Raw genomic sequence first — 13,651 nt, 5'->3', positions numbered from 1 at the left:
AGCCACCCAAGTCCAGGAAGCACAGCGAGTCCCATACAGGATAAACCCAAGGAGAAACATGCCAAGACACATAGTAATCAAATTGGCAAAAATTAAAGACAAAGAAAAATTATTGAAAGCAACAAGGGAAAAACGACAAATAACACACAAGGGAACTCCCACAAAGTTAACAGCTGATTTCTCAGCAGAAACTCTACAAGCCAGAAGGGAGTGGCATGATATACTTAAAGTGATGAAAGGGAAGAACCTACAACCAAGATTACTCTACCCGGCAAGGATCTCATTCAGATTCGATGGAGAAATCAAAAGCTTTACAGACAAGTAAGAGAATTCAGCACCACCAAACCAGCTCTACAACAAATGCTAAAGGAACTTCTCTAAGTGGGAAACACAAGAGAAGAAAAGGACCTACAAAAGCAAACCCAAAACAATTAAGAAAATGGTCATAGGAACATACATATCGATAACCACCTTAAACGTGAATGGATTAAATGCTCCAAACAAAAGACATAGACTGGCTGAATGGATACCAAAACAAGACCCACCCATATGCTGTCTAAAAGAGACCCACTTCAGACCTAGGGACACATACAGACTGAAAGTGAGGGGATGGAAAAAGATATTCCATGCAAATGGAAATCAAGATAAAGCTGGAATAGCAATCCTCATATCAGATAAAATAGACTATAAAATAAAGAATGTTATAAGAGAAAAGGAAGGACACTACATAATGATCAAGGGGTCAATCCAATATAAATATATATGTACCCAATGTAGGAGCACCTCAATACATAAGGCAACTGCTAACAGCTATAAAAGAGGAAATCGACAGTAACACAGTAATAGTGGGGGACTTTAACACCTCACTTACACCAATGGACAGATCATCCAGAATTAAAATAAATAAGGAAAAGGAAGCTTTAAATGACACAATAGACCAGAGAGATTTAACTGATATTTATAGGACATTCCATCCAAAAACAGCAAATTACACGTTCTTCTCAAGTGCACACGGAACATTCTCCAGGATAGATCACGTCTTGGGTCACAAATCAAGCCTCAGTAAATTTAAGAAAGTTGAAATCATATCAAGCATCTCTTCTGACCACAATGCTATGAGATTAGAAATGAATTACAGGGAAAAAATGTAAAAGAAAAAACACATGGAGGCTAAACAATACATTACTAAATAACCAAGAGATCACTGAAGAAATCAAAGAGGAAATCAAAAAATACCTAGAGACAAATGACAATGAAAACACGATGATCCAAACCCTATGGGATGCAGCAAAAGAGTTCTAGGAGGGAAGTTTATAGCTATACAAGCCTACCTCAAGAAACAAGAAAAATCTCAAATAAACAATCTAACCTTACACCTAAAGGAACTAGAGAAAGAAGAACAAACAAAACCCAAAGTTAGCAGAAGGAAAGAAATCATAAAGATCAGAGCAGAAATAAATGAAATAGGAACAAAGAAAACAATAGCAAAGATCAATAACTCATAAAAGTGCTAACAAAAGATCAAGATGAAAAAAAAAAGTAATTACATGGGACTGAGTGAACTGATGAGGATGAGTATAATTTTTGTGACTTTCTGTTTGAATTAAAAAAAAAAAAATCCCACAAGGACTCAGAGGCAAAGAATATACAAATCAATTTTCACTGCAAAGTAAAGGAGCTGCTACAGTGGAGGATTACTGGACTGAATGTCAATATTATGACATAGTATGAGTGTGTTTCATGTTTGGTAATTGCAATCATTGTTGCTTTTGTTGTGGTCATCCATGTACAATGCTTGATGTCAGTCTATTTATCTCTTGTAAAAATAAAATACAGTGTGAGTGTGTGTGGGGAAAAAAAAAAAAAAGAGGGAGAGGACTCAAATCAATAAAATTAGAAATGAAAAAGAAGTTACAACAGACACTGCAGAAATACAAAGCATCCTAAGAGACTACTACAAGCAACTCTATGCCAATAAAATGGACAACCTGGAAGAAATGGACAAATTCTTAGAAAGGTATAACCTTCCAAGACTGAACCCGGAAGAAACAGAACTATAAACAGACCAATCACAAGTAATGAAATTGAAACTGTGATTAAAAATCTTCCAACAAACAAAAGTCCAGGACCAGATGGCTTCGCAGGTGAATTCTATCAAACATTTAGAGAAGAGCTAACACCCATCTTTCTCAAACTCTTCCAAAAAACTGCAGAGGAAGGAATACTCCCAAACTCATTCTATGAGGCCACCATCACCCTGATACCAAAACCAGACGAAGATACTACAAAAAAAGAAAATTACAGATCAATATCACTGATGAATATGGATGCAAAAATCCTCAACAAAATACTAGCAAACAGAATCCAGCAACACTTTAAAAGGATCATACACCATGATCAAGTGGGATTTACCCCAGGGATGCAAGGATTCTTCAATATATGCAAATCAATCCATGTGATACACCATATTAACAAATTGAAGAATAAAAACCATATGATCATCTCAATAGATGCAGAAAAAGCTTTTGACAAAATTCAACACCCATTTCTGATAAAAACTCTCCAGAAAGTGGGCATAGAGGGAACCTACCTCAACATAATAAAGGCCATATAAGACAAACCCACAGCAAACATTGTTCTCAATGGTGAAAAGCTGAAAGCATTTCCTCTAAGATCAGGAACAAGACAAGGATGTCCACTCTCGCCACTATTATTCAACATAGTTTTGGAAGTCCTAGCCATGGCAATCAGAGAAGAAAAATAAATAAAAGGAATACAAATTGGAAAAGAAGAAGAAAAACTGTCACTGTTTGCAGATGACATGATACTATACATAGAGAATCCTAAAGATGCTGCCAGAAAACCACTAGAGCTAATCAATGAATTTGGTAAAGTTGCAGGATGCAAAATTAATGCACAGAAATCTCTTGCATTCCTATACACTAATGATAAAAATTTGAAAGAGAAATTAAGGAAACACTCCCATTTACCACTGCAACAAAAGGAATAAAATACCTAGGAATAAACCTACTTAGGGAGACAAAAGACCTGTATGCAGAAAACTATAAGACACTGATGAAAGAAATTAAAGATGATACCAACAGATGGAGAGATATACCATGTTCTTGGATTGGAAGAATCAATATTGTGAAAATGACTGTACCACCCAAAGCAATCTACAGATTCAATGCAATCTCTATCAAATTACCAATGGCATTTTTTACGGAACTAGAACAAAAAAATCTTAAAATTTGTATGGAGACACAAAAGACCCCGAATAGCCAAAGCAGTCTTAAAGGAAAAAAACGGAGCTGGAGGAATTAAACTTCCTGACTTCAGACTATACTACAAAGCTACAGTAATCAAGACAATATGGTACTGGCAGAAAAACAGAAACATAGATCAATGGAACAAGATAGAAAGCCCAGAGATAAACCCACGGACCTATGGTCAACTAATCTGTGACAAAGGAGGCAAGGATATACAATGGAGAAAAGACAGTCACTTCAATAAGTGGTGCTGGGAAAACTGGACAGCTACATGTAAAAGAATGAATTTAGAACACTCCCTAACACCATACACAAAGATAAACTCAAAATGGATTCGAGAACTAAATGTAAGACTGGACACTATAAAACTCTTAGAAGAAAACATGGGAAGAACACTCTTTGACATAAATCACAGCAAGAACTTTTTTGATCCACCTCCTAGAGTAATGGAAATAAAACCAAAAATAAACAAATGGGACCTAATGAAACTCAAAAGCTTTTGCACAGCAAAGGAAACCATAAACAAGACGAAAAGACAATCCTCAGTATGGGAGAAAATATTTGCAAACGAATCAATGGACAAAGGATTAATCTCCAAAATATATAAACAGCTCATGCAGCTCAATACTAGAGAAACAAACAACCCAATCCAAAAATGGGCAGAAGAACTAAATAGACATTTCTCCAAAGAAGACATACAGATGGCCAAGAAGCACATGAAAAGATGCTCAACATCACTAATTATTAGAGAAATGCAAATCAAACAACAATGAGGTATCACCTCACACTAGTTAGAATGGGCATCATCAGAAAATCTACAAACAACAAATGCTGGAGAGGGTGTGGAGAAAAGGGAACTCTCTTGCACTGTTGGTGGGAATGTAAATTGATACAGCCACTATGGAGAACAGTATGGAGGTTTCTTCAAAAACTAAAAATAGAACTACCATATGATCCATCAATCCCACTACTGGGCATATACCCAGAGAAAGCCATAATTCAAAAAGACACATGCACCCCAATGTTCATTGCAGCACTATTTACAATAGCCAGGTCATGGAAGCAACCTAAATGCCCATCAACAGACGAATGGATAAAGAAGTTGTGGTACATATATACAATGGAATATTACTCAGCCATAAAAAGGAGTGAAATTGAGTCATGTGTTGAGACGTGGATGGATCTAGAGACTGTCATACAGAGTGAAGTAAGTCAGAAAGAGAAAAACAAATCTCATATATTAATGCATGTATGTGGAACCTAGAAAAACGGTACAGATGAACCTGTTTGCAGGGCAGAAGTTGAGACACAGATGCAGAGAACAAACGTATGGACACCAAGGGGGGAAAGCCATGGGGGGGTGGGGGGGGTGGTGTGCTGAATTAGGCGATTGGGATTGACATGTATACACTGATGTGTATAAAATTGATGACTAACAAGAACCTGCTGTATAAAAAATAAATAAAACAAAATTCAGAAATTAAAAAAATAAACAACTAATACTAAACTTTCTTTGGGTTATTTTTATGGAAATATGTTAATATAAATGTTTCAGACATTACATGAAATTCCTAAAAATCTTATATGTTCTGTTATAATGTTATAAGTCATAATTCTAGCTATTACTTTAAAATGTATATCTCAGAAATAACAAAAAAAGAAAAGGTGGAGAAAGAGGAACCCTTGTATACTGTTGGTGGGAATGCAAATTGGCATGGCCACTATGGAAAGCAGTACGGAGGTTCCTCAAGAAATTAAAAACAGAACTACCATATATATGATCCATCAGTCCCACTTCCTAGTATGCAGCTGAAGGAAACAAAATCAGTACCTTAAAGAAATATCTGCACTCCCATATTCATAGCAGCATTATTCACAATAGCCAGATATGGAAACAACCTAAGTGTCCATCAATGGGTGAATGAATAAAGACAATGTGGTGTGTATATATATATATAGAGAGAGAGAGAGAGAGAGAGAGAGAGACAAAATGGAACATTGTTCAACCATAAAAAAAAGAAGGAAATCTCATCAGTTGCAACAACATGGATGAACCTGGAAGACACTATGTTAAGTGAAAGAGACCAGACAGAGAAAGACAAATACTATATGCTATCACTTATATATGGAATCTAAGGGGAAAAAAAAATGGAACTCATAGAAAGGAAGACTATACTGGTGATTGCCAGAGGTTGGGGGGTTAGGGGAAATGGAGATGTTGGTCAAAGGGTACAAACTTTCAGTTACAAGATAAGTTTTGAGGATCTAAGATATAGCATGATGGCTATAGTTAATAATAGAGTATTGTATACTTTAACAGGGACTAACGATTCTACCAACATACTGAAAATAGACACATTTGGGAAGAATAGGCAGAGAAGAAAAAGAGAAAGAAAAAACGAGTGGAGAAGAGAGGGAGACAGAGTAAGAGAGAGGAAAAATTAAGAAGCGTCTCCATCACAATAATTTAGAACCAGTAATAGATTACTTTTTCTGGTATTTTCTGGAATTAACGTCGACTCCATCTCTTTCCAGTGAAGAAAATGAACGAAAGGATTTCTGTTATAGTTTCAGCTTCTAGCGTGTGAGATGGAAAACAGCTTAGGACTTAGTCAAAGGATAAGTCAATGCTTAACTTCCCTTTTATCACCATATGCATGTCATTTCACTTCTCTGATGCTAATTTTCTTATCTATAAGAAAATGGTGGTCAGAAAATCTGTTATAATTAGCTATCTCATGGGATTCTTATGAAGACCAAATGTAATGCATGGTAACTAACTTGGAAATATTACCTAGGTAATTACGTATGATTTAATAAGCAGGTACCTATGTAATTATATACTACATGTATTAGATTTAATAAAGGTCTTTCTGTTAAAACTATGGGGCAAGTTAAATTTACCACATTTAAAAGTAATGGTGATATATTGTTGAGAACAAAACTTGGGTATGAACACGTCATTGCTCATCTGTTGACCCAGATTACAAAGGAATTTGGCTGGTGATGGGAATGCAGGTGGTCTGTGATTACCAGGTCTCTGTGGATGAAGCTGTTTCTCTCCAGGTACTCCATCCCTTCACACACATCTTGACACATGCTCAGCAGCACATCTCTACTAAAATGGCCTTGTCTCTGTCGGAGGAAATTCAAAAGGCATCCCCTTTCCATGAACTCGGTAACGATGTAAATGGGTTTCTGCTGGGTGCATACACCATAAAGCTGTACTAACTTCGGGTGTGTCAGTTTCCTGAGAGGGAAGTCATGCATACACAGAGTTACTGCAGGGAAAGAAACCACCAGGGGTGTTAGCTGGCAAGGGGTCACTTTTTAATACAAAAAGGGGAACCGGAAAAAAACATAGAAACTTACATCATTACTTTAGCTTCTTCTATAAAATCTTCCTCACACATGGCACCTTCCCTAATAGCTTTGATGGCTACTTTGTACTGAGCTCGCCACTTGCCAAGCCTTACTACTCCAAAGAGTCCACTCCCCAACTCCCTCATAAAGGTCAGCTCTGAAGGGTTAATCTCCCATTTTTCTGTGAGACAGAGGGGGAAAGTGATAAAATTTAATCAGGAGAATACAGTAGGAATCAGTGAGAAACAAAGAAACTATAACCAAGGTCAATCTAAAACTTACAAGGTAATACAATTACCAACACAGAGCAGACTTGCAACCTGCCCATAAGCGACAGAAGGTGGCTTTCCTCCCTCTGGGGAGGATGGACCCCTTCTCAGCTGTCACAATAAAAGCAAAGTGAACTGAAGAAGGCAAGAAGATGTTGCACAATAGGCTAATAATAATGGAGCTTGAAAGTTGAAGGTACTTTTTTCTTTTTTAAACAAATACTTCCTCCTTTACCATTCCTCCCCCTGAAGTTTTTTTTTTCTTTTTCAATTCCATCAAGTTGGAAAGAGTTTAACCTGTTTAAAAGGCTTTCACCAGTAGCACAAAGACAATCAAGTTGCATGTCTTCTCTATTACCTCCATCTTTACTTTCCTGTGAGTAGCCAACCAAGCCCAGTGAGAAGCAGGAAAGGCTTTGATTTATTTTAGAAGTAACATGGTAATGCTTATTTTTCACTGATGGACAGTTTTCTACCAAATAATGAATAATGATGAAAACAGAAAACCTAGGGTTACTACAGCTATAAGTGTAATCATCTAAAATCTCACTTGGTAAACTTATATAAAAACAGTTCCGCTATGTGGAATTCTACACATCTAAACTGGTCTTGTGATAACGGGTTCTTTTCAAGGAAAATTTGCCATGCAACTACAAAAGGAGTTACCGTAGCTGAATCCTGCAGTGGTTGGTGCATTCTCCCCCTTTGTGCTAACTGGGTACCGCAGCCTTGTGACAAGTCCTAGAAATCAAAAAGAGTATTACAGTTGAATTCACTCAATCATTCTGCATGGTAAAGTGCTAAACTAGAAACTCACTTACAAAATTCATTCATTTATTCACTTAGTGCTCATCTTCTTTGTGTATATATAGCCCTCTGCTATGTGCTAGCAAAAAATAAAGGAAGGTAGGAAGGAAGATGATCCTACTGTGGTCAAAACCAAGTCTGTGCGCCTGATGCACAGTGAGGCCAAACAAACCAAAATGTCGGAGTCTGGAGCAGAAAAAGGTTTATTGCAGGGCCAAGCAAGGAGGACGGGGGGCTTGTACTCAAAAGACCCAAACTCCCCAGTGGCCTTCGACAAGGGTTTTTAAAGACGTCGTTAGGGGAGAGGGTAGTAAGACAAGTGATCAGCTCATGGACCTTCTTCTGATTGGCCGACGGTAGGTAACAGGGTGAAGTTTCAGGAATCTCAATCAACAACCTTCTGGTTCCAACCAGCCTGGGGTCTACCTGCTTGTGGTCAGCATGTAGTCACCATCCTCCACCCGGATGGGGGTCTTAGTTTCTGCAGAGCGACTCAAAGATATGCATCAGATTGTTATCTACATCCCTGCAGGAGGAACTAGGAGTCCTGTGACTCTAATCATTAACTGCTTGAGCCTGCTCTTTGGAGCTTGGGGAAGGCTTAGGAGACTAAAGCCTTTTTTTTTTTTTTTTTTTTTTTCCAAACAAGAAACGGGAAACACAGAGGAGCTTTTGTACCCAGGAAGGCCCCCACAGGGTCCTGCTTGGTTTCGCTACTCTCTGAGCCGACAATTTCATGTTTTTTAAATATACGTTTTTATTCATTCAACATTTTTTTTTAAAAATACAGTGTTTATCAGGCACTGTGCTAGCATGGTGTCTTGCAAACACTTTAAAGGATGTTAAAAGGTTTCCAACAATTATTATCAATTATTATTTCATGTTCCTTTCTAGTATGAGATTTGAATTATGAAATGGAATTACAGTAGTCTACTAAAAATTAAAGTAGTTCACCTGACATAACTCAGCATTTGTAATCTTAGCATAAAAATTGGGCTCTACAATATTAATGACTGGGAATAACACAACTACTGGAAATCAGTGAGGCACCTTAAATCCTTTAACTTAAGTTGCTTACAGTACTAAATAAGAAATCCCAGGTATTTCTCCTATAAACACCTGTAGCACTATGTATTTCCTCTAATACAGCATATCTCATAGTAATTTAATACTGTTATGTACTTCTCTGTCTCCCCTACCAGATGGTAAGATGTGGGAGAGACAAGATCAACAGCCATCTAGTTCACCATAGTATGCCTACAGTCCGGCATAGTTCCTGGCATGCAGTAGGCACTTAATACATGTTTCTGAAATGAGTGAATTGAGATAGCATAAAAATTCACACAAGAACAAAAAGAAAGAAATAGGGGAATGTGAATGCTGAAAAAGACTAGAATAAAAGATAAGAAAAAGCTCTTCAGGGGATAAATTGATATGAAATCAGTTCCTCAAATGTTAAACACGGAGTTATTATATGATCCAGCAAATCCATTCCTAGTTTAGTACCCAAAAGAAATGAAACATGTTTCATGCAAAAACTTGTACACAAATGTTCACAGCAGCATTACTCATAATGGCCAAAATGTGGAAACAGCCCAAATGTCCATCAACTGATGAATGATACAAAATGGATAAACAAAATCCACACAATGGATTATTATTCATCAGTAAAAAGGAGTGGAGTACTTATATAGGCTACGACATGGAGGAATGTCAAAAATATTATGCTCAAAGAAGCTAGTCACAACAGACTACATATGGTATGATTCCATTTACATGAAATGTCCAGAATAGGCAAATCTGTAGAGATAGAAAGTAGATTAGTGGGTGCCTAGGGCAGGACTGGTGGAAGGGGTTAAGGGGTGACTGCTAATGAGTTCAAGATTTCTTCACGGGGGATGCTGAAAATGACCTCAGATTATGGTGATAGTTGGCACAGCTCTGTAAATATACTAATTTACAGACCACTGAGTTGTACACATCATGTGGGCGAACTTTATGGTGTGTAAATTATATCTCAATAACTGTTCCTATCATTATCTGAGAGACGTGAGCAGAGTCACAAATAGCAACAGACTTGGCAAAGGCCTTTGATAAAATTTCAAAAGTTAATTTTCCATAAATTGGGCTGGACACTTGGCTAACCCCTGCTCAGTTACATCTTTGAAGTCAAAGGCTAGAAATGTTTCTATCTCATCCTCTGGCGCTTCCAAGGGCACAAATGTGGTTTCTGGTTTTGTTTTTGATGTTTGGTTTGTTCCCACTCTGGTGGTTAAGTGTAGCAAAGATTTGGGAAGATGGAAGACGTGTCTGGGACACTCTTACGCTAGTCTTTGGAAGCCTCTAACACAGGCCTAAACCTAAGCTGCTCATCTGGCAGCTTCTGTGACAGCTGCGACATAGACATACATTGGATTTTAGTTTGGTACTGTTAAAGAAAAAAAAATATTCAATGACGCTTTTCAAGATGGTCCAGCAGGCTTTATTCAGGACCACTGTGATAGGTACAAAGACCACTGCAATGGGATTTTAAAGTGGGGGAGAGAGATGGGCCCGACTCCGAATACAGCCTGGACAAATGAGAACACACAGCCCAGGAGAAGGGTGGGGAATCAGTGGATGGAAAATTACTAAAAGAAACATCAACACAGGGAGGGCTTAAAGTGGTTCTGGCCAAACTAATCAAACAAGACTCTTGCTGAAGATAAGCCAGGGTACCCAGACATTACCCCGGGGGATGGTGGAAGACGAGGAACCCGACCAGTTATTGAGGGTGATTAGACATCAGATCTCAAGGGTAAGGGGTTCTGGTTAAAGTGATTTAGCAGGGTTACTGCCAAAACTGGATTTTATAAGAAAGTGTACAGATGGGCTCAGGAGATGGTTCGGGAGACTGACTAAAGTTCGGTCAAGCAAAGACTCTTTGTCAGTACCAAGGATGTAAACCTTGTATTGTAAGTGGCAGATGTGAACGTTTGCCACACACGATAAGGATAACTTGTGTTTTAAGGTCAAGACGGGGCTTCTTTAGAGTTATTATTTCTGATTTTTCTTTGTATATATCATTTCCTTAATATGCAGTAATTTTAAATCAATCTCATTGTACAATTAACTACAACATAAACGTGCTCAAGGAAGAATTCATCACAATGTCTAATCATTTTAATCACTACTTTATATTTGAAATAGGTTTTAACAGCTCACTTACCTGCTGCATTGTGCTTATGATATTCAATAATCTCAGGAATTGAACCAAAAGCATGTTTTTCTGCCAGATAATACTTCTTTGGAGATGTCATTGTCTCCTTTATATGATAATGCCTGAAACCTGATGAACCTTCTCTGTAACAAAAATCAGAATGTGTTAGAACCAAGTTGGAATAATGTAACTTCACCCTTAAGATGTTTTCTACCAGGGTCCCTACATATGGCCCCCTCTATTCTCTACACAAATTTTATTTTTCCCCATGTTCTTCTTAGCTGCACCTTTCAAATTAACAGATGGAAGTTATAGTCACTGATAACTGATATTTGGTCCCTTGCATGAGATTGTGAAAGAGAACATTTACCAAAACTTCATTTACCAACAATTAAAAGTCTTAAAATAGCTGTTAGCTGGATACTGCTTTTTGTCCCTGCTGTTGGGTGTTGCAAATGTCCAGAAGACCTCTAAAAGTTAATAAACTAGATGTACAAATCATGTACACATTCTATTTTAGATATCTTAGACCTTCCTGAGTCATCTCTTGCTGAAAATCCTTTCCAGAGAACTCTTGCTGCTGTGAAGATAAAGCTCAGACTCCTTGACATGGATGTGATGTGTCTTCCACTTCTACCTCTCAGGCTGCTCTCTCCTCCCTTCCCCCTGCCCCTCCCATTCTACAATCCAGCTACAATACACTGTTGTCAGTTCACCAAGTGCTCCCTCACTTCCAGGTCCAGGCAATTTCCTGTGTCAGAAACACATTTCCCTCTCTCCAACTTTTTTTTTTTTTTTTTTTTAATTTATTTTTGGCTGTGTTGGGTCTTCGTTTCTGTGCGAGGGCTTTCTCTAGTTGCGGCGAGCGGGGGCCACTCTTCATCGTGTTGCGCGGGCCTTTCACTATCGCGGCCTCTCTTGTTGCGGAGCACAGGCTCCAGACGCACAGGCTCAGTAGTTGTGGCTCACGGGCCCAGTTGCTCCGCGGCATGTGGGATCTTCCCAGACCAGGGCTCGAACCCGTGTCCCCTGCATTGGCAGGCAGATTCTCAACCACTGCGCCACCAGGGAAGCCCTCTCTCCAACTTTTGCCTGCCTCACCTGTCAGGTCTCACATTGGATGTCAGTAGACAACGTTAATGACTAACTCAGATGTGTCTGGGCTATGTACCACCCACCACCACCCCGACACACAAACACACACACACACGTTGCCCTCCCTTCATAGCAGTCACTCACATACACCATCACTGCCTGTTTGCCTGTCTGAAAGAAGCCCTCACTAAGCTACTGGAGGGCTGGGTCTGTGTCTACTTGGCTCAGTGTGGTATCCTTAGTACCTAGCACAGTGCAAAGTAATTATCTGTGGAATGCTGCTGAAGTTTCTGTAGTCATTCAGAACAAATATATATATGGAAAATGAGGAAAATTACTAAATATGAATATAAAAATGGTATAGACTTTAGAAATAAAGTTCAGATTTTTTTAATGCTGAATTGTAGCTTATTTTTTGAAAATTAGGAATCCATATAAACTATATAGGAACTTCATATAAAAACTCTGAATTTAAGCAGAGAGAGAGGGAGAGATTACTTACCCTCCAAACTTTGTATAAAGGGAGACTGTGTACATGCCTGGTTGACTGGAATCTCTTACCATAAAACCACCTTCTTTATCCTAAAATCCAAGAAGAAAATTTTTTTCAATCCAATAACAAATACCAATGCCACAGAGAAGATCCAAGAACCCAATATTATGATTTTATGATTATTATCCTCTGCCGAGAAAATCTGCTTTGGAGAAGTGCAACTTACCAACAGGTTAGTCATCCACGTGACCGTCTCCCATCCATGTGACCTTCCACTTCACATTACTGAACCGTGAGATTAGTTAAAGAAAGCACACTCATAATTCCCCACAATCACAACTCTTCACACACACTAGTACGAGACATTTCAACATGACAATCTCTCAGGGCCCTTCCAGAACTAACAGACAAAATTTTGCAATTCCTTTATGTCCTGGACATGTGGGGAAACAGTTACTGAAAAATGTATTTCTTAATGACTGGGTTTCATTTCATACATTTTTCATATTTGCTATAAGCCTTGAATCCCGACTCAATATCATCTTCTATCCACACAGCATTTTTCCTGTAAATACCTCAGTGCTCTTTATAGGAAGATTTTTTTTTTTAAATCCTTAATTCCCCTGGAAGTCGATGTTAAATATCACTCTTTACGAAAGGAGAGACAGAGGCACAAGCAACTTAAGCAGAGAAAACCAAAAGGCAGCAACACGCTGAATGACCAAAAGCTAAATCCTCAACAGGTTCTTAGCCTAAGAGCAAGAAACAGAAGCTAGGAACCTCAAACACCTCTCCACCAATAATGCCACAGTCAATCTCTAGCACTGAAATTGCTTTAAAATGAAAGTGTGTTTAACAGATTAAAATAAAATAAACTTTCTTCTTATTCCTAGGGAAGACAATGGAATGAAATAAAGGCCCACAAATAAATCTGATAAGAACAATTAGGGACAATGATCCTAACAGTTAATCGATCAATAAAACATGTTTATTGAACACTTACTCTGTTTTAATATGTTCTAATATGTGGATCTACTCAGTCCTCAAAACAGTCCTATGAGGTAGGCACTATTGTTACCTCCTTGCCTGTTTACTTTACAGGTAAGGAAATAGGACACAGAAAAGTTGGACATTTGCCCCAAGTCAAACAGCTAGT

General features: G+C 38.2%; 1 protein-coding gene across 1 annotated transcript in view; it reads right to left on the bottom strand.

The window, feature by feature from the left end:
* TEC (tec protein tyrosine kinase) overlaps window positions 1–13,651 on the bottom strand; it is a 125,698-nt gene that overhangs the window by 8,838 nt on the left and 103,209 nt on the right. The window contains exons 10-14 of the mRNA XM_059923056.1: window positions 12,505–12,584; window positions 10,917–11,050; window positions 7,568–7,642; window positions 6,642–6,813; window positions 6,303–6,519 (exon numbers count right to left, since the gene is read on the bottom strand). Coding sequence (XP_059779039.1) covers window positions 6,303–6,519; window positions 6,642–6,813; window positions 7,568–7,642; window positions 10,917–11,050; window positions 12,505–12,584 — 678 coding nt within the window. The remainder of the gene's footprint in view (window positions 1–6,302; window positions 6,520–6,641; window positions 6,814–7,567; window positions 7,643–10,916; window positions 11,051–12,504; window positions 12,585–13,651) is intronic.

Source organism: Balaenoptera ricei, chromosome 5, assembly GCF_028023285.1.
Source record: "Balaenoptera ricei isolate mBalRic1 chromosome 5, mBalRic1.hap2, whole genome shotgun sequence".
NCBI lineage: Eukaryota > Metazoa > Chordata > Mammalia > Artiodactyla > Balaenopteridae > Balaenoptera > Balaenoptera ricei.
Note: the sequence above shows the minus strand (reverse complement) of the source record. Positions and strands in the feature narration are given on the sequence as shown.